The sequence below is a fragment of the Oncorhynchus masou genome, unplaced genomic scaffold, assembly GCF_036934945.1.
Source record: "Oncorhynchus masou masou isolate Uvic2021 unplaced genomic scaffold, UVic_Omas_1.1 unplaced_scaffold_1349, whole genome shotgun sequence".
Lineage (NCBI taxonomy): Eukaryota > Metazoa > Chordata > Actinopteri > Salmoniformes > Salmonidae > Oncorhynchus > Oncorhynchus masou.
The window spans coordinates 2,627-29,584 of NW_027003381.1; the positions used below are offsets into that span (position 1 = coordinate 2,627).

The 26,958-nt window shown below is 44.7% G+C and overlaps 1 protein-coding gene across 1 annotated transcript; it reads right to left on the bottom strand.

Moving 5' to 3' along the window:
• Positions 1–1,183: 1,183 nt before the first annotated feature.
• Positions 1,184–24,564, bottom strand: LOC135530462 (zinc finger protein 883-like). Its single transcript, XM_064958776.1, has 4 exons — positions 24,311–24,564; positions 21,388–21,451; positions 20,025–20,263; positions 1,184–2,885 (listed from the first exon to the last, which is right to left on the bottom strand). The coding sequence occupies exons 1-4, from the start codon at positions 24,411–24,413 to the stop codon at positions 1,396–1,398; spliced, it is 1,896 nt and encodes a 631-aa protein (XP_064814848.1). The 5' UTR covers positions 24,414–24,564; the 3' UTR covers positions 1,184–1,395.
• Between the last annotated feature and the right edge of the window lie 2,394 nt (positions 24,565–26,958).

Consider the following 26,958-nt stretch of genomic DNA (forward strand, 5'->3'; position numbering starts at 1 on the left):
CAGTTCTGCCCACAAATGTTCTATAGGATTGAGGTCAGGGCTTTGTGATGGCCACTCCAATACCTTGACTTTGTTGTCCTTAAGCCATGTTGCCACAACTTTGGAAGTAATGCTTGGGGTCATTGTTCATTTGGAAGACCCATTTGCGACCAAGCTTTAACTTCCTGACTGATGTCTTGAGATGTTGCTTCAATATATCCACATAATTTTCTATTTTGTGAAGTGCACCATTTCCTCCTGTAGCCACGCACCCCCACAACATGATGCTGCCACCCCCACAACATGATGCTGCCACCCCGTGCTTCACGGTTGGGATGGTGTTCTTCGGCTTGCAATCCTCACCCTTTTTCCTCCAAACATAATGATAGTCATTATTGCCAAACAGTTATATTTTTGTTTTATCAGAACAAAGGAAATTTCTCAAAAAAGTACAATATTTGTCCCCATGTGCAGTTGCAAACCATAGTTAGGTTTTTTTATGGCTGTTTTGGAGCAGTGGCTTCTTCCTTGCTGAGCGGCCTATCAGGTTATGCCGATATAGGACTCATTTGACTGTGGACAAAGATACTTTTGTACCCGTTTCCTCCAACATCTTCACAAGGTCCTTTGCTGTATGTTCATCTCTAGGTGACAGATGGCTGCGTGGTCCCATGGTGTTTATACTTGCATACTATTTTTTATACAAATTAACCTGGTACCTTCAGGCGTTTGGAAATTGCTCCCAAGGATGAACCAGACTTGTGGAGGTCTACAATAGTTTTTCTGGGGTTTTGGCTGATTTCTTTTGATTTTCCCATGATGTCAAGCAAAGAGGCACTGAGTTTGAAGGTATGCCTTGAAATACATCAAAAGGTACACCTCCAATTGATTAAAATGATGTAAATTAGCCTATCAGAAGCTTCTAAAACCATGACATAAGTTTCCGGAATTTTCCAAGCTATTTAAAGGCACAGTCAACTTAGTGTATGTAAACTTCTGACCCACTGGAATTGTAATACAGTGAATTATAAGTGACATAATCTGTCTGTAAACAATTGCTGGAAAAATTACTTGTGTCGTGTACAAAGTAGATGTGCTAACCGACTTGCCAAAACTATAGTTTGTTAACAAGAAATTTGTAGAGTGGTTGAAAAATGAGTTTTAATGACTCCAACCGAAGTATGTTAACTTCTGACTTCAACTGTATAGGATTACAATAGAGCATTCTACGCTTTCTTCATTTGATCCAATTCAACGTCGCCAATTATTTAATGACATGACAATTAAGTGGAGTGTCTGATCTTAGCTGGTCTGAGAGAACTGATGAGGCTTCTCTCTTTCATGTATACCTTGGTGTCTTTTGAAATGACCCAGTTGAGAGAAACTCTTTCCACAGTCAGAGCAGGAGTAAGGCTTCTATCCTGTGTGTATACGTTCATGTTGTTTTAAGGTGCCCAGTCGAGGGAAACTCGCCCCACAGTCAGAGCAGGAGTAAGGCTTCTCTCCTGTGTGTGTACGTTCATGTTGTTTTAAGGTGCCCGGATGAGAGAAACTCGCCCCACAGTCAGAGCAGTAGAAAGGCTTCTCTCCTGTGTGTATACGTTCATGTCTTTTTAAGTCACCCAGTTGAGAGAAACTCTTTCCACAGTCAGAGCAGGAGTAAGGCTTCTCTCCTGTGTGTGTTCTTTGATGAACTATTAGCTCATTTGATGTTGTGAAGCATTTTACACAGTCAGAGCAGGAGTAAGGCTTCTCTCCTGTGTGTATACGTTCATGTTGTTTTAAGGTGCCCGGATGAGAGAAACTCGCCCCACAGTCAGAGCAGGAGTAAGGCTTCTCTCCTGTGTGCATACGTTCATGTTGTTTTAAGTTACCCAGTCGAGAGAAACTCTTTCCACAGTCAGAGCAGGAGTAAGGCTTGACTCCTGTGTGTGTACGTTCATGTTGTTTTAAGGTGCCCAGTCGAGAGAACCTTGCCCCACAGTCAGAGCAGGAGTAAGGCTTTTCTCCTGTGTGTGTTCTTTGGTGAACTTTTAGCTCAGTTGATGTTGTAAAGCATTTTACACAGTCAGAGCAGGAGTAAGGCTTCTCTCCTGTGTGTGTTCCATGATGACCCTTAAGCTCAGTTGATGTTTTGAAACATTTTAGACAGTCAGAGCAGGAGTAAGGTTTCACTTCTGTATGTATACGTTCATGTCTTTTTAAGTGACCCGGTTGAGAGAAACTCTTTCCACAGTCAGAGCAGAGGTAAGGCTTCTCTCCTGTGTGTATACGTTCATGTTGTTTTAAGGTGCCCAGTCGAGAGAAACTTGCCCCACAGACAGAGCAGGAGTAAGGCTTCTCTCCTGTGTGTGTTCTTTGGTGAACTATTAGCTCAGTAATTGTTTTGAAGCATTTTACACAGTCAGGGCAGGAGTAAGGCTTCTCTCCTGTGTGTATACGTTCATGTTGTTTTAAGGTGCCTAGTTGAGAGAACCTCGCCCCACAGTCAGAGCAAGAGTAAGGCTTCTCTCCTGTATGTGTTCTCTGATGAACTTTTAGCTCAGTTGATGTTGTGAAGCATTTTACACAGTCAGAGCAGGAGTAAGGCTTCTCTCCTGTGTGTATACGTTCATGTTGTTTTAAGGTGCCCGGATGAGAGAAACTCGCCCCACAGTCAGAGCAGGAGTAAGGCTTCTCTCCTGTGTGCATACGTTCATGTTGTTTTAAGTTACCCAGTCGAGAGAAACTCTTTCCACAGTCAGAGCAGGAGTAAGGCTTTTCTCCTGTGTGTATTTTTAGGTGTATTTTTAGCTTGGGTAGAAATGGGAAAATCTCCTCACAATGTGGGCAGTGGTGAGACCTCCTAGCTCTGTTATCTTCCTGATGTTGCTCTCTGGATGTAGAGAATGTCTCAACGTGGTCTCCTGTGTGAACAACACCAGAAGAACCAGTCAGTTGGTGTGATATTCATGTCAATCAAATGTATATTATGAAGCCCTTTTTACATCAGTTGTAACAAAGTGTTCTACAGAAACCCACCCAAATTCCCCAAAGAGCAAGCAATGCAGATGTAGAAGCACAGTGGCCACGAGAACTCCCCTAGAAAATAGGAACCTTGGAAGAAACAGAGAGGAACCAGGCTCAAAGGGGTGGCCAGACCTCTTCTGGCTGTACCGGGTGACATACAGTTGAAGTCAGAAGTTTACATACACTTTGGTTGGAGTCATTAAAACTCATTTTTCAACCATTCCACAAATTTCTTATTCACAAACTATAGTTTTGGCAAGTTGGTCTACTTTGTACATGACACAAGTCATTTTTCCAACAATTGTTTTCAGACAGATTATTTCACTTATAATTTTCTGTATCACAATTAGTGGGTCAGAAGTTTACATACACAAAGTTGACTGTACCTTTAAACAGCTTGGAAAATTCCAGAAAATTATGTCATGGTTTTAGAAGCTTCTGATAGGCTAATTTACATCACTTGAGTCAATTGGAGGTGTACCTGTGGATGTATTTTAAGGCCCACCTTGAAACTCTCTGCCTCTTTGCTTGACATCATGAGAAAATCAAAAGAAATCAGCCAAGACCTCACAAAACAAATTGTAGACCTCTACAAGTCTGGTTCATCCTTGGGAGAAATTTCCAAATGCCTGGGCGTTTGTACCACGTTCATCTGTACAAACAATAGTACGCAGGTATAAACAGCATGGACCACGCAACCGTCATACCGCACAGGAAGGAGATGCGTTCGGTCTCCTAGAGATGAATGTACTTTGGTGCGAAAAGTGCAAATCAATCCCAGAACAACAGCAAAGGACCTTGTGAAGATGCTGGAGGAAACAGGTATAAAAGTATCTATATTCACAGTAGAAAGAGTCCTATATCTGTCACGCCCTGGTCGAAGTATTTTGTGTTTGTCTTCATTTATTTGGTCAGGCCAGGGTGTGGCATGGGTTTTTGTATGTGGTGTGTTTTGTATTGGGATTGTAGCTTAGTGGGATGTTCTAGATAAGTCTATGGCTGTCTGAAGTGGTTCTCAATCAGAGGCAAGTGTTTATCGTTGTCTCTGATTGGGAACCATATTTAGGCAGCCATATTCTTTGAGTGTTTCGTGGGTGATTGTCCTGATGTCCTTATGTCCCTGTTCTGTGTTTATTTACACCAGTATAGGCTGTTTCGGTTTTCATTACGTTCATTGTGTTTGTTGTTTTGTAATTGATTCGTGTTCACGTTTGTTTATTAAACATGGATCGTAATCTACACGCCGCATTTTTGTCCGACTCTCCTTCACACCTAGAAAACCGGAACAGAATCACCCACCTTGACAGGACCAAGCGGCATGTCAACAGGCAGCAGCAGGAGATACATAATAAGGATTTCTGGACTTGGGAGGAAATCCTAGACGGAGAAGGACCCTGGGCAAAGCCTGGAGAATATCGCCGCTCCAAGGAAGAACTGGAGGCGGAGAAAGCGGAGAGGCGCTGGAATGAGGAGGCAGCACGGCGGCGTGGAAGGAAGCCCGAGAGTCAGCCCCAAAAATTTCTTGGGGGGGGGGGCTCAGGGAGAGTGTGGCAGAGTCAGGAGTCAGACCTGAGCCAACTCCCCCTGTTTATCGTAAGGAGCCAAGGAGGAGACCAGAACCAGGGCCGGTGTTGGAGGTGAGCGAAGCAGAGACTGTGAAGGAATTAATGGGGAAATTGGAGGAGAGAATTAAGAGGGAGTTGCTGTTTTGGTGCTTTAAGCATGGAATTCGCCCAACGGAGCGTGTCGGGGATTTGATGTCACCAGGGTCAGCGCTTCATACTCGTCCTGAGGTGCGTGTTAGTCGGCTGGTGAAGATTGTGCCAGTCTCACGCACCAGGCCTCCTGTGCACCTCCCTAGCCTTGCACGTCCTGTGCCAGCCCTGCTCTCAAGATCTCCAGTACACCTTCACGGTCTAGCCCATCCTGTGCCACCTCCACACACCAGCCCTCCGGTGGCAGCTCCCCGCATCAGGCCTACAGTGCGCCTCGCCTCTCCAGCGCTGCCAGAGCCTTTCTCCTCTCCTGCGCTGCCGGAGTCTCCCGCCTCTCCAGCGTTGCCAGAGCCTTTCTCCTCTCCTGCGCTGCCGGAGTCTCCCGCCTCTCCAGCGTTGCCAGAGCCTTCCTCCTCTCCTGCGCTGCCGGAGTCTCCCGCCTGTTTAGCGCTGCCAGAGCCTTCTTCCTCTACAGCGCTGCTGGAGTCTCCTGCCTGTTCAGCGCAGCCAGAGCTGCCAGCCTGCATGGAGCAGCCAGAGCTGCCGGTCTGCATGGAGCAGCCAGAGCTGTCGGTATGCATGGAGCAGCTAGAGCTGTCAGTCTGCAAGGAGCTGCCAGTCTGCAAGGGGCTGCCAGTCTGCAAGGGGCTGCCAGTCTGCAAGGAGCTGCCAGTCTGCAAGGAGCTGCCAGAGCTGCCAGTCGACATGGAGCTGCCAGAGCTGCCAGTCTGCAAGAAGCCGCCAGAGCTGCCAGTCTGCAAGAAGCCGCCAGAGCTGCCAGTCTGCATGGAGCAGCCAGAGCTGCCAGTCTGCATGGAGCAGCCAGAGCTGCCAGTCTGCATGGAGTAGCCAGAGCTGCCAGTCTGCATGGAGCAGCCAGAGCTGCCAGTCTGCATGGAGCAGCGAGAGCTGCCAGTCTGCATGGAGCAGCCAGAGCTGCCGGTCTGCATGGAGCAGCCAGATCCGTCAGTCTGCCAGGATCCGCCAGACTCTTCCAGATCCGCCAGTCTGCCAGGATCCGCCAGTCAGCCAGACTCTTCCAGATCCGCCAGTCAGCCAGACTGTTCCAGATCCGCCAGTCAGTCAGGATCCGCCAGTCAGCCAGACTCTTCCAGATCCGCCAGTCAGCCAGACTCTTCCAGAACCGCCAGTCAGCCAGGATCTGCCAGATTCAACTACCTGCCTGAGCTTCCTCTCAGTGCCGAGCTTCCTCTCCGTGCCGAGCTTCCCCTCAGTGCCGAGCTTCCCCTCAGTGCCGAGCTTCCCCTCAGTGCCGAGCTACCCCTCAGTGCCGAGCTACCCCTCAGTCCCGAGCTGCCCCTCAGTCCCGAGCTGCCCCTCAGTCCAGTGGGATTCTGGGTGAGGACTACTAGGCCATGGTCGGCGGCGAGGGTGGACTATCCAAGGACGCGAGGAGGAGGGACTAAGACTTTGATAGAGTGGGGTCCACGTCCCGCGCCGGAGCCGCCACCATGGACAGACGCCCACCCGGACCCCCCCTATGGTTTTTGGTGTGCGTCCGGGAGTCCGCACCTTGGGGGGGGGGGGGGGGGGGGGGGGTTCTGTCACGCCCTGGTCGAAGTATTTCGTGTTTGTCTTCATTTATTTGGTCAGGCCAGGGTGTGGCATGGGTTTTTGTATGTGGTGTGTTTTGTATTGTGATTGTAGCTTAGTGGGGTGTTCTAGATAAGTCTATGGCTGTCTGAAGTGATCAATCAGAGGCAGGTGTTTATCGTTGCCTCTGATTGGGAACCATATTTAGGCAGCCATATTCTTTGAGTGTTTCGTGGGTGATTGTCCTGATGTCCTTATGTCTCTGTTCTGTGTTTATTTACACCAGTATAGGCTGTTTCGGTTTTCATTACGTTCATTGTGTTTGTTGTTTTGTAATTGATTCGTGTTCACATTTGTTTATTAAACATGGATCGTAATCTACACGCCGCATTTTTGTCCGACTCTCCTTCACACCTAGAAAACCGTAACAATATCGACATAACCTGAAAGTCCGCTCAGCAAGGAAGAAGCCACTGCTCCAAAACCACCATAAAAAAAGCCAGACTTCGGTTTGTAACTGCACATGGGGACAAAGATTGTACTTTTTGGAGAAATGTCCTCTGGTCTGATGAAACAAAAATGGAACTGTTTGGCCATAATGACCATCGTTATGTTTGGAGGAAAAGGGGGGGGGGTTACAAGCTGAAGGACACCATCCCAACCGTGAGGAACTGGGGTGGCAGCATCATGTTGTGGGGGTGCTGTGCTGCAAGAGGGGCTGGTACACTTCACAAAATAGATGGCATCATGAGGGAGGAAAATTATGTGGATATACAGAAGCAACGTCTCTAGACATCACAGTCAGGAAGTAAAAGCTTGTTCGCAAATGGGTCTTCCAAATGGACAATGACCCCAAGCATACTTCCAAAGTTGTGGCAAAATGGCTTAAGGACAACAAAGTCAAGGTATTGGAGTGGCCATCACAAAGCCCTGACCTCAAACCTATAGAACATTTTTGGGCAGAACTGAAAAGTGTGTGTGTGAGCAAGGAGGCCTACAAGCCTGACTCAGTTACACCAGCTCTGTCAGGAGGAATGGGTCAAAATTTACCCAACATATTGTGGGAAGCTTGTGGAAGGCTCCCCGAAATGTTTGACCCAAGTTAAACAATTTAAAGGCAATGCTACCAAATACTAATTGAGTGTATGTAAACTTCTCACCCACTGGGAATGTGATGAAAGAAATAAAAGCTGAAATAAATCATTCTCTCTATTATTCTGACATTTCACATTCTTAATATAAAGTGGTGATCCTAACTGACCTAAGACAGGGAATCTTTACTAGGATTAAATGTCAGGAATTGTGAAAAACTGAGTTTAAATGTATTTGGTGTATAAGGTGTATGTAAACTTCCGACGTCAACTGTATGTATTCATGTCCGTAGGCTGTGCAATACAAAAGGGAATAAAACTATTCTAAAAGTGGGTAAGAGTTGAAAGCTAAAAAGAGGCAAAAGTCATGAAAATGTTGTTATATCATCCTCCACTCACTATCACAAGGGTTAGTAACTACACAGACTCATTTCATATCATCCTCCACTCACTAAAAAAAAGAAACAAATAATTGGTACACACTTCACCATTGTTCACCACTCTATATAATATATGTTTATAGACGTGTTGTATATTTGATGTATTGCTAAAATAAAGGTTCAATATAATAAGTAATAAACTTGAGTTCTTACAGATTTTTGCTTTAGTGATTAAGACTGACTAAAAAAAGAGACCACATTCAAGTCCTCCATCCCCCACTTACTCTGACTACCGCTCTCTCTGGCTCCACAACAAACCCCGCCCGGCCATCAAGAGGTGTGAATACCCAGCCAGCCTACAAGTAGAGGATGGTGCTTTACAGCAGAAAGAGACTTGGGACCAGCAGCACAATATTATGTAGAGGGTGTTCTAAATACTGTAATTATAAATAGTGTGTACCTTTTTTTGTTTGTTTGTTTTTTACGTTGTGTGTGGTTTGTGGTGTGTTCACTTATGACATTAGATCAGTGTTGGCTGCTAACTTGGCCCTTATCTTAAATATTTCACTTCTGTTTATGGAGACAATGGATCACAATTCTTGTCGCGTCTCCTGTTAGAGGACTCTTCCTAGGTTCCAGCCTTTCCAGGAAGTTTTTCCTAGCCACAGTGCTTCTACACCTGCATTGTTTGCTGTTTGGAAATTTTGGCTGGGTTTCTGTACAGCACTTTGTGACATCAGCTGATGTAAGAAGGGCTTTATAAATAAATGTGATTGTTTTGGGCCAATCGTGAAGGACACCTGGGTGACTTCATACTAAATGTCATGTAGCTTGCTCATTCTTGAAGTTATCATTCTGAAACTTTGCACATAAACTGCTGCTCTCTTGTGGAGACCATCTAAATTACCTCCAGCTTCCTAGCTGAATGTGTGACCTTTCTCTTGCATTTCAAAGCTCAAATAAAACAGAGAAACAACAGTCCATCATTACTTTAAGGCATGAAGGTCAGTCAAGGCGGAACATTTCAAGAACTTTGAAAGTTTCTTCAAGTGCAGTTGCAAAAACCATCAAGCGCTATGATGAAACTGGGCTCTCGTGAGGAATGCCACAGAAAAGGAAGACCCAGAGTTACCTCTGCTGCAGAGAATAAGTTAGAGTTTACTGCACCTCAGATTGCAGCCCAAATAAATGCTTCACAGAGTTCAAGTAATAGACACATCTCAACATAAACTGTTCAGAGGAGACTGCGTGAATCAGGCCTTCATGGTCGAATTGCTGCAAAGAAACCACTTCTAAAGTACAATAATAATAATAAGAAACTTGCTTGGGCCAAGAAACACGAGCAATGGACATTAGACTGCTGGAAATCTGTCCTTTGGTCTGAGGAGTCCTAATTTGAGATTTTTGTTGCAACTGCCGTGTCTTTGTGAGACGCAGAGTAGGTGAACGGATGATCTCTGCATGTGTGGTTCCCACCATGAAGCATGGAGAAGGAGGTGTGATGGTGCTTTGCTGGTGACACGGTCTGTGATTTTTGTAGAATTCATGGCACACTTAACCAGCATTCTGCAGCGATATGCCATTCCATCTAGTTTGCTAAGTGAGACTATCATTTGTTTTTCAACAGGACAATGACCCAAAACACACCTCCAGGCCGTGTAAGGGCTATTTGACCAAGGAGAGTGATGAGGTGCTGCATCAGGTGACCTCGCCTCCACATTCACCCGACCTCAACCCAATTGAGATGGTTTGGGATGAGTTGGACTGCAGAGTGAAGGAAAAGCAGCCAACAAGTGCTCAGCATACATGGGAGCTCCTTCAAGGCATTTGTTAAAGCATTCCCCATGAAGCTGGTGTGCAAAGCTGTCATCAAGTCAAAGGGGGGCTACTTTGAAGAATCTCAAATATATTTAGATTTCTTTAACACTTTTTTTGGTTACTACACGACTCCATATGTGTTATTTCATAGTTTTGATGTATTCACTATTATTCTACAATGTGGAAAATAGTCAAACTAAAGAAACCCTTGAATTAGTAGGTGTGTCCAAACTTTTGACTGGTACTGTGCATATGACTTCATATCAGTAGGTAGTTCAATACAAAGGGGAATTAAGCTATTAGGGCCGTCCCCGACTAAAATAAATCCTGGTTGACCGAGAGTCGTCTGTTCTTTCAACCAATAAATTGGTTGAAATTGTAAAACGTATATATTTTTCCATATATAGACACACCCTATGCTTGAATAAAATCCACTATATGTAGGCTACTGAGCTTGTCTGATGCTTTAAGCACTGCAATTAAAAATGAAAACACACAAATGACTCAAGAGGGAGCCAGGGATCAATATAGCCTAACCAGAAGGGAAAAAAAACTGTTCCAGACCCCCCCTTCTCCTGCCCACTGCTGCTGTTCTCCGCAGATTCTGCCGTTACTCTCCTGAAGTTGCTGGTAAGAGGCTACACCAGCGGTCGGCAACCTTTTCCATTTGGAGTGCCAAGGTATCGTACCATTTCTACTGATCTGTGTGCCAGTTATGATTTTCGTCTGCACATTATCATGGAACCGTTTCATTTAATTTATAATAGGCTTTATGTCTCAAATCAATGTCATGTAAATAAATTATAACTATATTAAAATTATGAAATCTAAAAGTAACTTATATTGCCATTGTCAATATGTAAAGATAGCCTACATAAAGCCAACAATAAAAAAAACTGCAGCCTGCATGTAGAACATATTTCTTATGAAAATAAATATTCTATAAATCACATTGGCTATGCATGGCCTGACTGCAAGGTACTTTAAACATTGTATCAACTATTAATTTGGTCTGGCCTGTGCTAGCAAACTTGCAACATTGTATAAAATATTCTGGGCCCTCAGGAAAAGGCGCAACACTCTCTCACCATGAAACATTCTAAGTTTAATTAAGCAAGTGTCAGGATTTGGCCAGGGTTGTTCCAGGTTTTGGTCACTAGATGCCCCCATTGTGCTTTTTGACCTTGTGTTTTTTCCCTTGTTCCCCATTATTATTTGCACCTGTGCCTCGTTTCCCCTGATTGTATTTAAACCCTTAGTTTCCCTCAGTTCTGTGCTCTGTGTTTGTATGTTAGCACCCAGCCCTAGTGGTCTGTGTATTCTTGTCGTTTCCGGTGGATGCTCTTGTGGAATTCTGTTTTTGAGTATCTCTTGAGGCTTTTTTGTGCTATACCTACCACCTTTTGGATTTGCCATTTTGTATTGAAGGACTTCTCCTTTTTTACTTTATTAAATACACCGTCTTAAGTACTGCTGTGTCTGCCTCATCTTCTGGGTTCTGCTGACTATTCGTGGCTCAGTTGGTTAAGTGACTGTTTCTCACTCCGGAGACCCAGGTTCGTAACCGGGTCCTGACAGAAACACAGAGCCAAAAATGAACCCAGAGGCAGCCAGTTCCCAGGACCTTTTGCCATGCTGTCCCACCACCAGGAGACTGTCCAACGCCACGAAGCCGCCCTGGTTCAGCAAGAGGCCTTAATGGCTAGACATTCTCATCTTCTGTCGGAGATGCTGACTTCCATTAAGCAAATATCTGATCGTCTTACCCCGGCAACAGTTCCCGTCCCAGTACCTCAGATTCACGTACCCATGGCAGTTAACCCCCTGGCTGAACCTCGTCTTCCACCTCCCCAACGGTTCTCAGGTGATCCAAGTGCTTGTAAAGGGTTTCTCACCCAATGTTCTCTCTCCTTTGAGCTACAACCCTCGTCGTTTCCCACCGACCGGTCTAAGATCGCTTATATCATCACCCTGCTGTCGGAAAAAGCCCTGGCCTGGGCTACTGCTGTGTGGGATGCCCATAGTTCCTGCTGTGCCAGCTACTCTGCCTTTGCTGAGGAATTCAAACGAGTGTTTCAAGGCCCAAGCAGTGGTTCTGACTCAGCCAAACAGCTCCTGACTCTCCACCAAGGTTGGCGCAGCGTGACGGACTATGCCATCCAGTTCCGCACGGTGGCAGCAGCAAGTGGCTGGAACAACGAGGCGCTCACGGTGTGCTTTCTGAAAGGCCTTTCCGACACTATCCAAGATGAACTGGCCACTCGGGAACCACCGGACAATCTCGAGTCCCTGATCAAGTTGGCCTCACGCATTGACCAGCGTCTGAGAGAGAGAGAACTCAACCGTAGACCTCTAGCCCCTATCAGTCCCAGCTCCGAGTCCCCACCTTTATCCTCGCTGGCTCCATCGGAACCCATGCAGATTGGACGCATCTCCCAGGCTGAGAGAGACCGCCGGATGAGGGAGCGACGCTGTCTATATTGCGGCAAACCGGGCCATTTCCGATCCACGTGTCCCGGGCTCCAGGGAAACGCTCTGTCCCGTACAGACCGGGGGGAACTGTAACGGGAAACATAACCTCCTCCCATCCGTCCAACTCCCGTCTGCTCATTCCACTCACCCTCTCCTGGGACAACCACAAGCTTCACCTTCAAGCCTTGGTAGACTCTGGAGCCGCAGGTAACTTCATGGATGGTGTCTGGGCGAAGGAGAATGGCATTCCCTCTGAACCTCTAAGTGAACCCATGAGGGTCACTACATTGGATGGAAGCCCTTTGGGATCTGGACTTGTCACTCATGTCACTACCTCCTTGCGACTTTCAGTTTCACAACACCAGGAATTGATGAACTTTCATTTGATCTCCTGTTCCGAGTTCCCTCTCGTCCTTGGATACCCCTGGCTTCACAGCCATAACCCTCACATCGACTGGTCTGTGGGCACTATCAAGCAGTGGGGTCCTACGTGCCAAGCTACTTGTATTTTCCAGAATTCCCGAGTTCTACTCCCGAGTCTTTAGAATCCATCGACCTGACCCGAGTTCCCGAGTGTTACCATGACCTCAAACTGGTGTTTAGCAAACAGAGGGCCACCATGCTACCACCCCATAGACCTTACGATTGCCCCATCGACCTGTTTCCGGGGACTTGCCCCCAGGGGTCGGATCTTTTCACTATCTCCACCCGAACGAGCTGCTATGGATACCTACATCAAGGACGCTCTGGAAGCAGGCCTCATGCGTCCATCCACCTCCCCGGCGGGAGCAGGGTTTTTCTTTGTGGCCAAGAAAGACGGTGGATTACGTCCTTGCATCGACTACCGGGGACTCAATGCCATAACCGTCCGTAACCGTTACCCGCTACCCCTTATGGCCACAGCCTTCGAGCTGCTCCAGGAAGCAGTTGTTTTCACTAAGCTTGACCTGCGGAACGCATACCATCTTGTGCGGATCAGACCTGGTGACGAGTGGAAGACCGCTTTCAACACGCCTACTGGTCACTATGAATACTTGGTGATGCCCTTCGGCCTGACCAACGCCCCAGCGGTGTTCCAAACGCTCATAAACGATGTGCTTAGGGATATGCTTAACATATTTGTGTTCGTTTACTTGGATGACATCCTCATCTTTTCGAGCTCCCTTCAAGAACACACTAAGCATGTCAGACAAGTACTCAAACGCCTCCTGGACAGCCATCTGTACGTTAAGCCGGAAAAATGTGAATTCCATTCATCCCGAGTACAATTCCTGGGATTTGTAGTGGAACCCGGTCGAGTCCAAATGGACCCCTTGAAGGTAGGGGCGGTAGCGGATTGGCCCACCCCCAAATCCGTTAAGGAAGTTCAGCGTTTCCTGGGCTTCACAAACTTTTACCGCAAGTTCATCAAGAACTTCAGCTTGGTGGCAGCCCCTCTCTCAGCTTTAACCAAGGGTGGCAATGCAAGGTTTTGTGGGGAAGAGAAGCTGAGACGGCCTTCCAAGGACTCAAGCAGCGCGTTCTCTCTGCTCCCATCCTGATACTACCGACTACGGATGAACCATTTGTGGTGGAGGTAGACGCATCAGAGGTTGGTGTTGGAGCTGTCCTGTCTCAGAGGGGTGAAGACAAGAAGCTTCATCCGTGCGCTTTCTTCTCACACCGGCTTACCCCGACTGAGAGGAACTACGATGTGGGGGATTGTGAACTCCTAGCGGTTAAGATGGCATTGAAGGAATGGAGACACTGGCTCGAGGGGCTTCTCACCCGTTTCAAGTGCTTACGGACCACAAAAATCTGGAGTATATCCAGCAGGCGAAGCGGTTGAACTCTAGACAAGCTAGATGGTCTCTTTTCTTCAATCGATTCCAGTTTATCCTCACCTATCGGCCCGGGTCGAAGAATCTCAAACCGGATGCCCTGTCCCGAGTCTACGCTCCTGCCATTCGAGATGACACGGACATGCCTGTCCTTCCTGCTGCTAAGATTGTGGCTCCGATCTCGTGGCAAGTTGAGGATACCGTGAGACGTGCTCAAGCTAGCGAACCGGACCCGAAAGGAGGTCCTGCCAATCGGTTGTTTGTCCCCAAGGCAGTGAGGACTCAGGTCCTTCTGTGGGGGCACTCCTCTCGCCTCACCTGTCATCCGGGCGTAGGTCGCACCTTGGAGTTCATCCAGCGTAAGTTCTGGTGGCCTACCATAAGAGAAGACGTTGCCACTTTCGTCAATGCCTGTCCCGTGTGCTGCCAGGGCAAATCTTCTCACCTCCGCCCTCAATGACTCCTTCACCCTTTACCTGTTCCCCACAGACCCTGGTCCCATATCTCATTGGACTTTATTACTGGACTTCCTCCATCCCATGGCAATACTACTATCCTAGTCATAATCGACAGGTTTTCAAAGGCGGCCAGGTTCGTCCCTCTGACTAAGTTACCTTCTGCCAAGGAAATGGCTGAGTTGGTAATTAATCATGTGTTCCGAGTCTTCGGCATTCCTCAAGATATGGTTTCTGACAGAGGTCCCCAGTTCGCCTCAAGGTTTTGGAAGGCCTTCTGCCAACTCATGGGGGCTTCTGCCAGTCTATCTTCAGGGTACCATCCGGAGTCCAACGGCCAAACAGAGAGGATGAATCAAGAGCTGGAAACCACCCTCCGATGTATGACTCGTGACAACCCGTCCACATGGTCATCCTTTATTGTTTGGGCCGAATACGCGCACAACACCTTGCGCTCCTCCTCCACTGGTATGTCCCCGCACGAGTGTCAGTTTGGCCATGCTCCTCCATTGTTCCCGGACCAGGAGGCAGAAGTCAGAGTGCCTTCAGCCTTGAAGTTCGTCAGACGCTGTCGGCTTATGTGGAGGAAGACCCGTCTTAATCTTATGCGTTCCTCACAGAGGTACCAACAACAAGCCAACAGACGTCGCCGTCCCGGGCCTACCCTGCGCCCCGGCCAGAGAGTCTGGCTCTCCACAAGAGACTTACCTCTACGGGTGGAGTCTCGCAAGCTGTCCCAAAAATACATCGGTCCCTTCAAGGTTGCCAGGAGAGTTAACCCAGTTTCTTATCGCCTACACTTACCCAGATCCCTTAAGATTAATCCCACATTTCACATTTCATTGTTAAAACCTGTTGTTTTTTCTCCCCTTGTCCCGGCAGACAGACGTCCCCCTCCGCCTCGTGTCATTGGAGGCCAGCCGGCTTATACCGTCCATCGGATACTGGATTCCTGCCGGGTGCAGCGGTCCTGGCAGTATCTGGTGGACTGGGAAGGCTACGGTCCCGAGGAGCGCTCCAGGGTTCCTGCCAAAGACATCCTGGACCCTGACCTCATTCGTCAGTTCAGGGCCCTCCACCCTGAGAGAGCTGGTAGGAACGTCAGGAGCCATTCCTAGGGGGGGGATTCTGTCAGGATTTGGCCAGGGTTGTTCCGGGTTTTGGTCACTAGATGCCCCCATTGTGCTTTTTGACCTTATGTTTTTTCCCTTGTTCCCCATTATTATTTGCACCTGTGCCTCGTTTTCCCTGATTGTATTTAAACCCTTAGTTTCCCTCAGTTCTGTGCTCTGTGTTTGTATGTTAGCACCCAGCCCTAGTGTTCTGTGTATTCTTGTCGTTTCCGGTGGATGCTCTTGTGGAATTCTGTTTTTGTTTTTGAGTATCTCTTGAGGCTTTTTTGTGCTATACCTACCACCTTTTGGATTTGCCATTTTGTATTGAAGGACTTCTCCTTTTTTACTTTATTAAATACACCGTCTTAAGTACTGCTGTGTCTGCCTCATCTTCTGGGTTCTGCTGACTATTCGTGGCTCAGTTGGTTAAGTGACTCTTTCTCACTCCGGAGACCCAGGTTCGTAACAGGGTCCTGACAGCAAGTTTAAAAGATTGACGTTTCGGCCTTCAGTGGCCTTCAAACGGCAATCTTTTAAACTTGCTTAATACAACTTTTTTAAATTATGGTGAGCGAGAGTTGCGCCTTTTCCTGTCCAATGAGTTAATTGAACATATGCGGTGGTACTTAATGAATATGATGTCATTTCGGTTGTCATCTGAGACATTCTCATCAATGATAAGATAACATATAAACTCTACAGTGGAAAGTCTACACATCAGAATTATCGGATTCACATGGAATTGTTGTTCAATTTAAATGTTTGAATATTAAATTATTCGTGATGGGATGAAATGTGATTTTATCTTCTAAAATGTGACATTTGGGTTTTCATAAGGTTAGGGCTCTGCTCAATCAGTGGCCCGCCCCTGTGAAGGGACATGGGCTATAAAACTTTTCAAACACGCCCTCCTCTCCCTTCCTATATAAAGCCTTGACGACAATATAACCTGCTGTTCCGAGGATGTGAGGACGACGGTCCGATGTCAGAATGGTTCAGATAATAACTACAGAACGAAGCCAACATCAGCGTGAGCTTTGGTTGCGAATGGTATGAACTTTGAACTCTTATTCACTAGAGAAGTGATACCTCCTAGCCGTTGAGTTAGCAACAGCAGCTGCAAACGAGGGTTAGGAAGGAACAGACAGAGTATCCCATCTATCACACAACGACATTACTACAACATATCCAATTGACCACCAGAGACATTCTTCAAAGGACTCGGTTTGGCAACACGGCCTTCCATCTACCACCAACCTACTGAAGCGCAGCTCAGAGTAAATATTTATTGCATTTTCCTTTTCCAAATGGGCGGTAATTTAGAATGCATAAGGTACTGTATTTACGATAGCACAGCGTATCCCTTTGTTACTCAGTCTTCCCGTTCTTTCACTCAAACCCAGACCCTTTTCTTTTGTGTAACATGTTGTCATATCTGTTCCACCCGCTCGGGACGTTTTCCTTTATGACGTAATTTGTAATCAAGTTATGATTAATGATGTGTATGTGTAATTCTGTGTGATTTAATTAGGTATTTAGTAAATAAATAATTAAACCCAATTTTGTATTGCTGATTCAACTTGTTAGCCTGGGTTCGTGAAGATAACCAAGAATTTACAACTTTCAGATGAGACTGAATTAAGGTGACGATGAATATTGACTGCTATTGATGTAACATATTACTAGGTCTTTAAGAGTTTATTCGGAAGATAACAGCTCTATAAATATGATTTTGTGGTGCCCCGACTCTCTACTTAATTACATTTACATGATTACCTCAATCAGGTAATATTAATTACGGAGAAATTATTTTATAGAAAAGCATGTCATATCACTTAATCCAGCATAGCCAAAGACACGACACCACCATGCTTGACTTTTGGGAATAAGGTTATTTTGGCAGTAGGCAGTGTTGATTTGGACCCATCAGTCCAGAGTATGGACTTCCAGAAATCTTCAGGTTTGTCCAGGTGGTCTCTGGCAAAGTTAAGACGGGCAGTTTGGTTTTTGTGTGACAGCAGAGGCTTCTTCCAAGCAACCCTCCCATTTCGATTCAGTGTTCTTACTGTTGAAGCATGCACAGTTACCTGAGATGCAGCAAGGGAGGTTTGCAAATCTCTAGATGTTATGTTTGGGTTGGCTTTTACCTGATTTATTATCGTTCTTGTGGCTCTTAGGGACATTTTGGAAGGGTGTCCACTTCTAGGCCGAGTTGCTGTCATGTTAAATGCCTTCCATATGTAAATTGTTTGCCTCACAGTGAACTGAAGGAGCTCAAATCTTTTTGAGATGATTGTATATCCTTCCCCAGAATGATGAGTTCCAACTACCCTCGTCCTGTTGTCCTCTGAGATATCCTTTCCTCTTGGCATGGTGTGCTTTGCATTCACCTGGATGGGTAACACAAAACTGACCAGGTTTCTTACCTCTGTCAGAGTCCCGCACAAACTCTTTCCTAACGATCTCTCCTTTGATTGGTTCATTTGGTACCCAATTATTTACCCACCTGAATCTACTTAGCTACTTGATTTAACCAATGCAACTTGGGGTTCACTTATTTTTGCACCTGCACTAATTCCTTTTTAATATTATTTTTCCACTACACACATGATTTCCTCTACACCAACATATGGTATTGGTATTAATAAACCTGTTATGTCAGATCAAAAGACTGGTTGTGATGAAATGAAGATTTCGTGGTAAAAACTAAAAATCTCTAATTGCCCAACAGGTTCAGAGACTTTCAAGCAGCACTGTATATATTTGCCACTGCTCGACTAAAAAAAAGCTTGGTCGACCTACATCTATCCACCAAACAATTGACCGGTTGACTAAAGGGGGTCAGCTCTAAAAGCTGTTCAACAGTTGAGGGCAAAAACGGGTGAATATTATGCGTCATAATCAATGATCATCCTCCACTCACTATCACAAGGGTTAGTAACTACACAGACTCATTTCATATCATCCTCCACTCACTATCACAAGGGTTAGTAACTACACAGACTCATTTCATATCATCCTCCACTCACTATCACAAGGGTTAGTAACTACACAGACTCATTTCATATCATCCTCCACTCACTATCACAAGGGTTAGTAACTACACAGACTCATTTCATATCATCCTCCACTCACTATCACAAGGGTTAGTAACTACACAGACTCATTTCATATCATCCTCCACTCACTATCACAAGGGTTAGTAACTACACAGACTCATTTCATATCATCCTCCACTCACTATCACAAGGGTTAGTAACTACACAGACTCATTTCATATCATCCTCCACTCACTATCACAAGGGTTAGTAACTACACAGACTCATTTCATATCATCCTCCACTCACTATCACAAGGGTTAGTAACTACACAGACTCATTTCATAGAGCTACACTAGTCTACACTCTGATCACTCCAGATAGCTCAGTTGTTCAGGGATGTGGACTTCAGGAAACAGCAGAGGGAACACCCCCCTATCCACATCGATGGAACAGTAGTGGAGAGGGTAGTAAGTTTTAAGTTCCTCGGCATACACATCACAGACAAACTGAATTGGTCCACTCACACAGACAGCATCGTGAAGAAGGCGCAGCAGCGCCTCTTCAACCTCAGGAGGCTGAAGAAATTTGGCTTGTCACCAAAAGCACTCACAAACTTCTACAGATGCACAATCGAGAGCATCCTGGCGGGCTGTATCACCGCCTGGTACGGCAACTGCTCCGCCCACAATCGTAAGGCTCTCCAGAGGGTAGTGAGGTCTGCACAACGCATCACCGGGGGCAAACTATCTGCCCTCCAGGACACCTACACCACCCGATGTTACAGGAAGGCCATAAAGATCATCAAGGACAACACCCACCCAATAATTTTGCACGCCCAATTTTTCAGTTTTTGATTTGTTAAAACAGTTTGAAATATCCAATAAATGTCGTTCCACTTCATGATTGTGTTCCACTTGTTGATTCTTCACAAAAAAATACAGTTTTATATCTTTATTTTTGAAGCCTGAAATGTGGCAAAAGGTCGCAAAGTTCAAGGGGGCCGAATACTTTCGCAAGGCACTGTATACGTATATAATGTACTCTATATCATCTACTGCATCCTTATGTAATACATGTATCACTAGCCACTTTAACTATGCCACTTTGTTTACATACTCATCACATATGTATATACTGTACTCTATATCATCTACTGTATCCTTATGTAATACATGTATCACTAGCCACTTTAACTATGCCACTTTGTTTACATACTCATCTCATATGTATATACTCTACTCGATACCATCTACTGTATCTTGCCTATGCTGCTCTGCACCATCACTCATTCATATCTTTATGTACATATTCTTCATCCCCTTACACTGTGTATAAGACATTTGTTTTGGAATTGCTAGTTAGATTACTTGTTGGTTATTACTGCATTGTCGGAACTAGAAGCACAAGCATTTCGCTACACTCGCATTAACATCTGCTAACCATGTGTATGTGACAAATAAAATTTGATTTGATGTGTGATGTTAGAATTACAGAATTCAACCTATCAATAGACTGGGTCATAACTTATGTAGGTCTAATTTATGAAGATAACTTATGGATAGAACCTGCTCTTACCATGAGTAACAGATGTCCTAATCTTCTCCTCCTCTTCTTCAACTTTAATGTTGACATTCAGCTCCAGTGTTTGACTGCAGTCTTCCAGCTTCACTGATGTCATCTCTGGATCCTGCAATGCAAACTGGGCTCCACTGTCACAATCAGGACCCAGTGACTGTAGGTTTGGACTCAGTGTGGAAGGAGAGAGGCAGGCTGGGTTTGTCCTCACTGTTGATGTTACCGGCTTCAGACTTAATCTGAGTTGGCCAGTAGTAATAAAGAGAAATGGACACAAAAGTTAGTCTTAAATTCTGGCACTTTCTTTATTCTCAAACTATATTAGATCAGGTACCTAAGCATTGACAAACCATTCAATTCATTTCAAATTAGACACTATAGTAGAGTTCCTAAATTCACACACCGTGCATTCAGAAAGTATTCAGACACCTTTACTTTTCCACGTTTTGTTACGTTACAAAATGGATTCAATTGTTTTCCCCCTCGCCAATCTACAGACGATACCCCATAATGACAAAGCAAAAAAATGTTTTTACATTTTTTTGCAAATGTATAAAAAATGTAACTGAAATATCAAATTTTCTTAAGTATTCAGACCATTTACTCAGTACTTTTTTGAAGCAACTTTGGCAACGATTACAGCCTTGTGTATGACGCTACAAGCGTGGCACTAGAGGTCAACTGATTAATCGGCATGGCCGATTTAATTACGGCCGATTTCAAGTTTTCATAACAATTGTAATCGGCATTTTTGGACTGATTACATTGCATTCCACAAGGGAACTGCGTGGCAGGCTGACCACCTGTTACACGAGTGCAGCAAGGAGCCAAGGTAGCATTAAACTTATTTTATAAAAACCAATCAATCTTCACATAATCACAAGTTAACTACACATGGTTGATGATATTACTAGGTTAACTAGTTTGTCCTGCGTGGCATATAATCAACGCAGGGCCTGTTAATTATCATCGAATTACAGCCTACTTCGCCAAACGGGGGATGATTTAATTAACATAAGCGCATTTGCGACAAAAGCACAATCGTTGCACGAATGCACGTACCATAAACATCAATGCCTTTCTTAAAATCAATACCAGAAGTCTATTTTTTTTAAACCTTCATATTTAGTTAAAATAAATTAATGTTAGCAGGCAATATTAACTTGGGAAATTGTGTCACTTCTCTTGCGTTCATTGTATCCGTTCATGCACTCTCTGATGAAATATCAGAACCTTTAATGTTGTGAAATCCTTGCCACAGTCAGTACAGGAATACAGATTCTCTCCTAAGTGTATTTTTAGGTGTATTTTCAGCTTTGATAGAAATGAGAAAATCTCCCCACAATGTGGGCAGTGGTGAGACCTCTTTGCTCTGTGATCTTCCTGCTGTTGCTCTCTGAATGTAGAGAATGTCTCTCCATGGTTTCCTGTGTGAACATCATCAGAAGAATAATCAGTTGGTGTCATATACAGTACCAGTCCAAAGTTTGGACACACCTACCCATTCCAGGGTTTTTCTTTATTTTGACTATTTTCTACATTGTAGAATAACAGTGAAGACATCAAAACTATGGAATCATGTAGTAACCCCAAAAACTGTTATATTTTAGATTCTTCAAAGTAGCCACCCTTTGCCTTGATGACAGATTTGCACTCTTGGCATTCTCTCAACCAGCTTCACCTGGAATGCTTTACCAACAGTTTGAAGGACTTCCCACATATGCTGAGCACATGTTAGCTGCTTTTCCTTCACTCTGCGGTCCAACTCATCTCAAGCCATCTCAATTGGGTTGAGGTCTGGGGATTGTGGAGGCCAGGTCATCCGATGCAGCGCTCCATCACTCGCATTCTTGGTCAAATAGCCCTTACACATCCTGGAGGGGTGTTTTGGATCATTGTCCTGTAGGAAAAACAAATGATAGTCCCACTAAGCCCATACCAGATGGGATGGCATATCGCCTCAGAATGCTGTGGTAGCCATACTGGTTAAGTGTGCCATTCTAAATCAATCACAGATACTGTCACCAGCAAAGCAGGGTAGCCTAGTGGTTAGAGTGTTGGACTAGTAACCGAAAGGTTGCAAGTTCAAACCCCCGAGCTGACAAGGTACAAATCTGTCGTTCTGCCCCTGAACAGGCAGTTAACCCACTGTTCCTAGGCCGTCATTGAAAATAAGAATTTGTTCTTAACTGACTTGCCTAGTAAAATAAAGGTAAAATAAAAATAAATAAAATAAAAACCCACACCGCCTCCTCCATGCTTCACAGTAGGAACCACACATGCAGAGATGATCCATTCACCAACTACTCTGCGTCTCACAAAAACACAGCGGTTGGAACCAAAAATCTCATATTTGGACTCATCACACCAAATTACAGATTTCCACTGGTCTCATGTCCATTGCTCATGTTTCTTGGCCCAAGCAAGTCTCTTCTTATTGGTGTCCAGTAGTATTGGTTTCTCTGCATCAATTCAACCATGAAGGCCTGATTCACGCAGTCTCCTCTGAACAGTTGATGTTGAGATGTGTCTGTTACTTGAACTCTGTGAAGCATTTATATGGGATGCAAATTCTGAGGCTGGTAAATCTAATGAACTTACCCTCTGTCGCAGAGGTATCTCTGGGTCTTCCTTTCCTGTGGCGGTCCTCATGAGAGCCCAGTTTCATCATAGTGCTTGATGGTTTTTGAGACTGCACTTGAAGACACTTTCAAAGTTCTAGAAATATTCCAAATTGACTGGCCTTCATGTCTTAAAGAAGATGGACTGTCATTTCTATACCACCCCTACCGTGTCACAACACAACTGATTGGCTCAAACGCATTAATAAGGCACTTCCACAAATGAACTTTTAATAAGGCACACCTGTTAATTGAAATCTATTCCAGGTGACTTCTTCATGAAGATGGTTGAGAGAATGCCAAGAGTGTGCAAAGTTGTTATCAAGGCTTGCCTACGGAGCTGTGAGGGGAACGGCACCGCAGTACCTCCAGGCTCTGATCAGGCCCTACACCCAAACAAGGGCACTGCGTTCATCCACCTCTGGCCTGCTCGCCTCCCTACCACTGAGGAAGTACAGTTCCCGCTCAGCCCAGTCAAAACTGTTCGCTGCTCTGGCCCCCCAATGGTGGAACAAACTCCCTCACGACGCCAGGACAGCGGAGTCAATCACCACCTTCCGGAGACACCTGAAACCCCACCTCTTCAAGGAATACCTAGGATAGGATAAAGTAATCCTTCTCACCCCCCCCCCTTAAATGATTTAGATGCACTATTGTAAAGTGGCTGTTCCACTGGATGTCAGAAGGTGAATTCACCAATTTGTAAGTCGCTCTGGATAAGAGCGTCTGCTAAATGACTTAAATGTAATGTAAATGTAAGGCAAAAGGTGGCTACTTTGAAGAATCTCAAATATATTTTTATTTGTTTAACACTTTTTTGGTTACTACATGACTCCACATGTGTTATTTAAAAGTTTGTTTTCACTATTATTCTACAACATAGAAAATAGTAAAAATTAAGAAAAACCCTGGAATGAGTAGGTGTGTCCAAACTTTTGACTGGTACTGTCCATGTCAATCAAATTTATTTTATGAAGCCGTTTTTACATCAGCAGTTGTCACAAAAGTGCTTTACAGAAACCCAGCCGAAAACCACAAAGAACAAGCAATGCAGGTGTAGAAGCACAGTGGCTAGGAAAAATTCCCTAGAAAGCAGGAACCGTGGAAGAAACGCAGAGAGGAACCAGGCCCAAAGGGGTGACCAGTCCTCTTCTGTCTGTACCGGGTGACATATGTATTCATATCAGTAGGCTGTACAATACAGGGGAATAAAACTATTCTAAAAGGGGGTAAGAGATGAAAGCTAAAAAGGGGCTTGTCATCCTCTACTCACTATCACAAGGGTTAGTAACTACACAGACTCATTTCATATCATCCTCCACTCACTATCACAAGCGTTAGTAACTACACAGACTAATTTCATATCATCCTTCACTCACTATCACAAGGGTTAGTAACTACACAGACTCATTTCATAGAACTTTAAAACACTGGCAGTTTGTCTACTTCACTTCTTTAGTCTACTCTCTGATCACTCCAGATAGCTCAGTTAATAAAACAAATGCTGGCAATACTGGTGTCAAACCATGCAAGTCTCAGTAGCATGAAATAACATCTACCTTCTCATTGAAACAGTTCAACATGAATCAGTTCTACTGCAACCTTTCATACACAGTGGGAAGTTGGAATGAACAACAAACTTAGTTAGATAGAACCAGCTCTTACCTTGAGAAACAGATTTCCCAATCTTCTCCTCCTCTTCTTCATCTTTAATGATGACATTCAGCTCCAGTGTTTGACTGCAGTCTTCCAGCTTCACTGATGCCATCTCTGGATCCTGCAGTGCAAACTGGGCTCCACTGTCACAATCAGGACCCAGTAACTGTAGGTTTGGACTCAGTGTGGAAGGAGAGAGGCAGGCTGGGTTTGTCCTCACTGTTGATGTTACCGGTCTCAGACTTAATTCTAGTCGTCCTGTAGTAACAATGAGAAACAGACAACAAAAAGTTAGTCTTTACAGTTCTGGCACTTTATTCTCAAAAAATATTACATTTCTTCTTGTTCAATGATATAAAACAGTGCTTGACTTGGACTGAAATAGGTCCTGGTACTGTTTATATTTGAATTCATTTTATTTAACCAGGAAGGGCTCATTGAGATTTAAAATCTCTTTTTCAAGAGCATCCTGGCCACAATAGGCAGCACCAGGTCATTACAAAAATTACAGACAGACAACATGAAAAACTACAAGTAATCTAGTAAAAACCATTGAATTCACAAGAGTACAACAAAATCAAAAACAGCAAATTAAAAACATTGACAGGTCAGGGAATCAGCCTCAAAATCCTTCATCAGTGATTTAAAAACATCAATCGGGACAAGTTCTTCTAGTTTAAAAGTATTTTGTAAGGCGTTCCAAGACGATGGCGCAGAGTACATAAAAGTACCAAATTCAGTTTGGACATTTGGAACAGTTAGCAGGATAAAGTCCAGCAAATGAAGAGAGTACCCACCACATTTCTGAACAATAAAAATGCCCAAATGAACAGGTAGTGAACCCAAAATGGCTTTGTAAGGAGCTCCACAATACTGTTGAGCTAATATTCTATAAGAGGAACATGAGCTCAAGCAGTAGAAATTTGAGGTGATGGTACTCAGCTCCAGTGAGCTCCTGTCCAAGTCAAGAACTGATGTCATTTCAAAAGATCTGGTAGCTAAGCATTGACAACAAAACATTAACAAATTGATATTAGACAAAGTACACACTTTAAAATTAGTCTACACAACATACATTGTGTAGCTTAATTTAAGTGCACTTAAACTATAGTAGATTTCCCAAATTCACATTATTTTAGGCAGCACTATGTGCTATTTTCCTAAATAACCTTGTCTTCACTTATTATTTCAATCAATTGTATTTCCTGTCCACACCATAGTAACATTTATAGATACATAAAGAAACAACTTAATGTGTCTGAATATTAGTACACATGTAGAAAACTGATCATCAACCTCAATCTGCCTTTTTCTCACCTGACATCTCAGATCTCCAGCCCCATTGGTACCCCCACAACTAACACACATAACTTTCTCCACGATACCACACATTCCTTCATCTCATGACCTCCTACACACTTCTCACATCTAGGGCATCTCACTCCTACACACTGCTGCAACAGGCCCATAAACCTGACACCTAAAATACTGTAGTATTTACGGAACAAAAGCTCCCACAGGATAACTGACACTTCCTACCTTGACCTTTCTGGCAGAGACTCTGCATCAAAACTCAGCATGACAGATGGCTTCCGTTTCCCAACGCTCTACACTGGATCTACGTCTCACCAAATGGCGGGTGTCACAGACACCTGGAATCTTCTATTTCAACTGCTCCACCTCAACACTTTAAAACTTGTTATCACTTCTTTCAATGCCGCCATGTCCCATCCAACCTGACAGAGACGACCTACAGAGAAGGGAGAAACTCCCCAAATACAGGTGTGCCAAGATTGTAGCGTCATACCCAAGAAGATTCGAGGCTATAATCGCTGCAACAAAGTACCGAGTAAAGTGTCTGAATACTTGTATAAATGTAATATTTCCATTTTTATATTTAAAAAAATAAAGGGAACACTAAAATAACACATCCTAGATCTGAATGAATGAAATATTTTTATTAAATACTTTTATCTTTACATAGTTGAATGTGCTGACAACAAAATCACACAAACATTTTATTTCCATTAATAATTTATCAACCCATGGAGGTCTGGATTTGGAGTCACACTCAAAATTAAATGGAAAACCACACTACAGGCTGATCCAACTTTGATGTAATGTCCTTAAAACAAGTCAAAATTAGGCTCAGTAGTGTGTGTGGCCTCCACCTGCCTGTATGACCTCCCTACAACGTCTGGGCATGCTCCTGATGAGGTGGCGGATGGTCTCCTGAGGGATCTCCTCCCAGACCTGGACTAAAGCATCCGCCAACTCCTGGACAGTCTGTGGTGCAACGTGGCGTTGGTGGATGGAGCGAGACATGATGTCCCAGATGTGCTCAAATGGATTCAGGTCTGGGGAATGGGCGGGCCAGACCATAGCATCAATGCCTTCCTCTTGCAGGAACTACTGACACACTCCAGCAACATGAGGTCTAGCATTGTCTTGCATTTGGAGGAACCCAGGGCCAACCTCACCAGCATATGGTCTCACAAGGGGTCTGAGGATCTCATCTCGGTACCTAATGGTAGTCAGGCTACCTCTGGCGAGCACATGGAGGGCTGTGCGGCCCCCCAAAGAAATGCCACCCCACACCATGACTGACCCACCGCCAAACCGGTCATGCTGGAGGATGTTGCAGGCAGCAGAACCTT

Bases quoted from the DNA above. Each gene is read 5' to 3' on its own strand.
- LOC135530462 (XM_064958776.1), bottom strand. From the start codon at position 24,413: ATGGCATCAGTGAAGCTGGAAGACTGCAGTCAAACACTGGAGCTGAAT. The intron at 21,452-24,310 runs GTAAGAGCTGGT...ATGTTCACACAG, and splicing joins TGGGAAATCTGTTTCTCAAG to GAAACCATGGAGAGACATTC. The intron at 20,264-21,387 runs GTCTCACCACTG...TGGCCAACTCAG, and splicing joins GAAGATCACAGAGCAAAGAG to ATTAAGTCTGAAGCCGGTAA.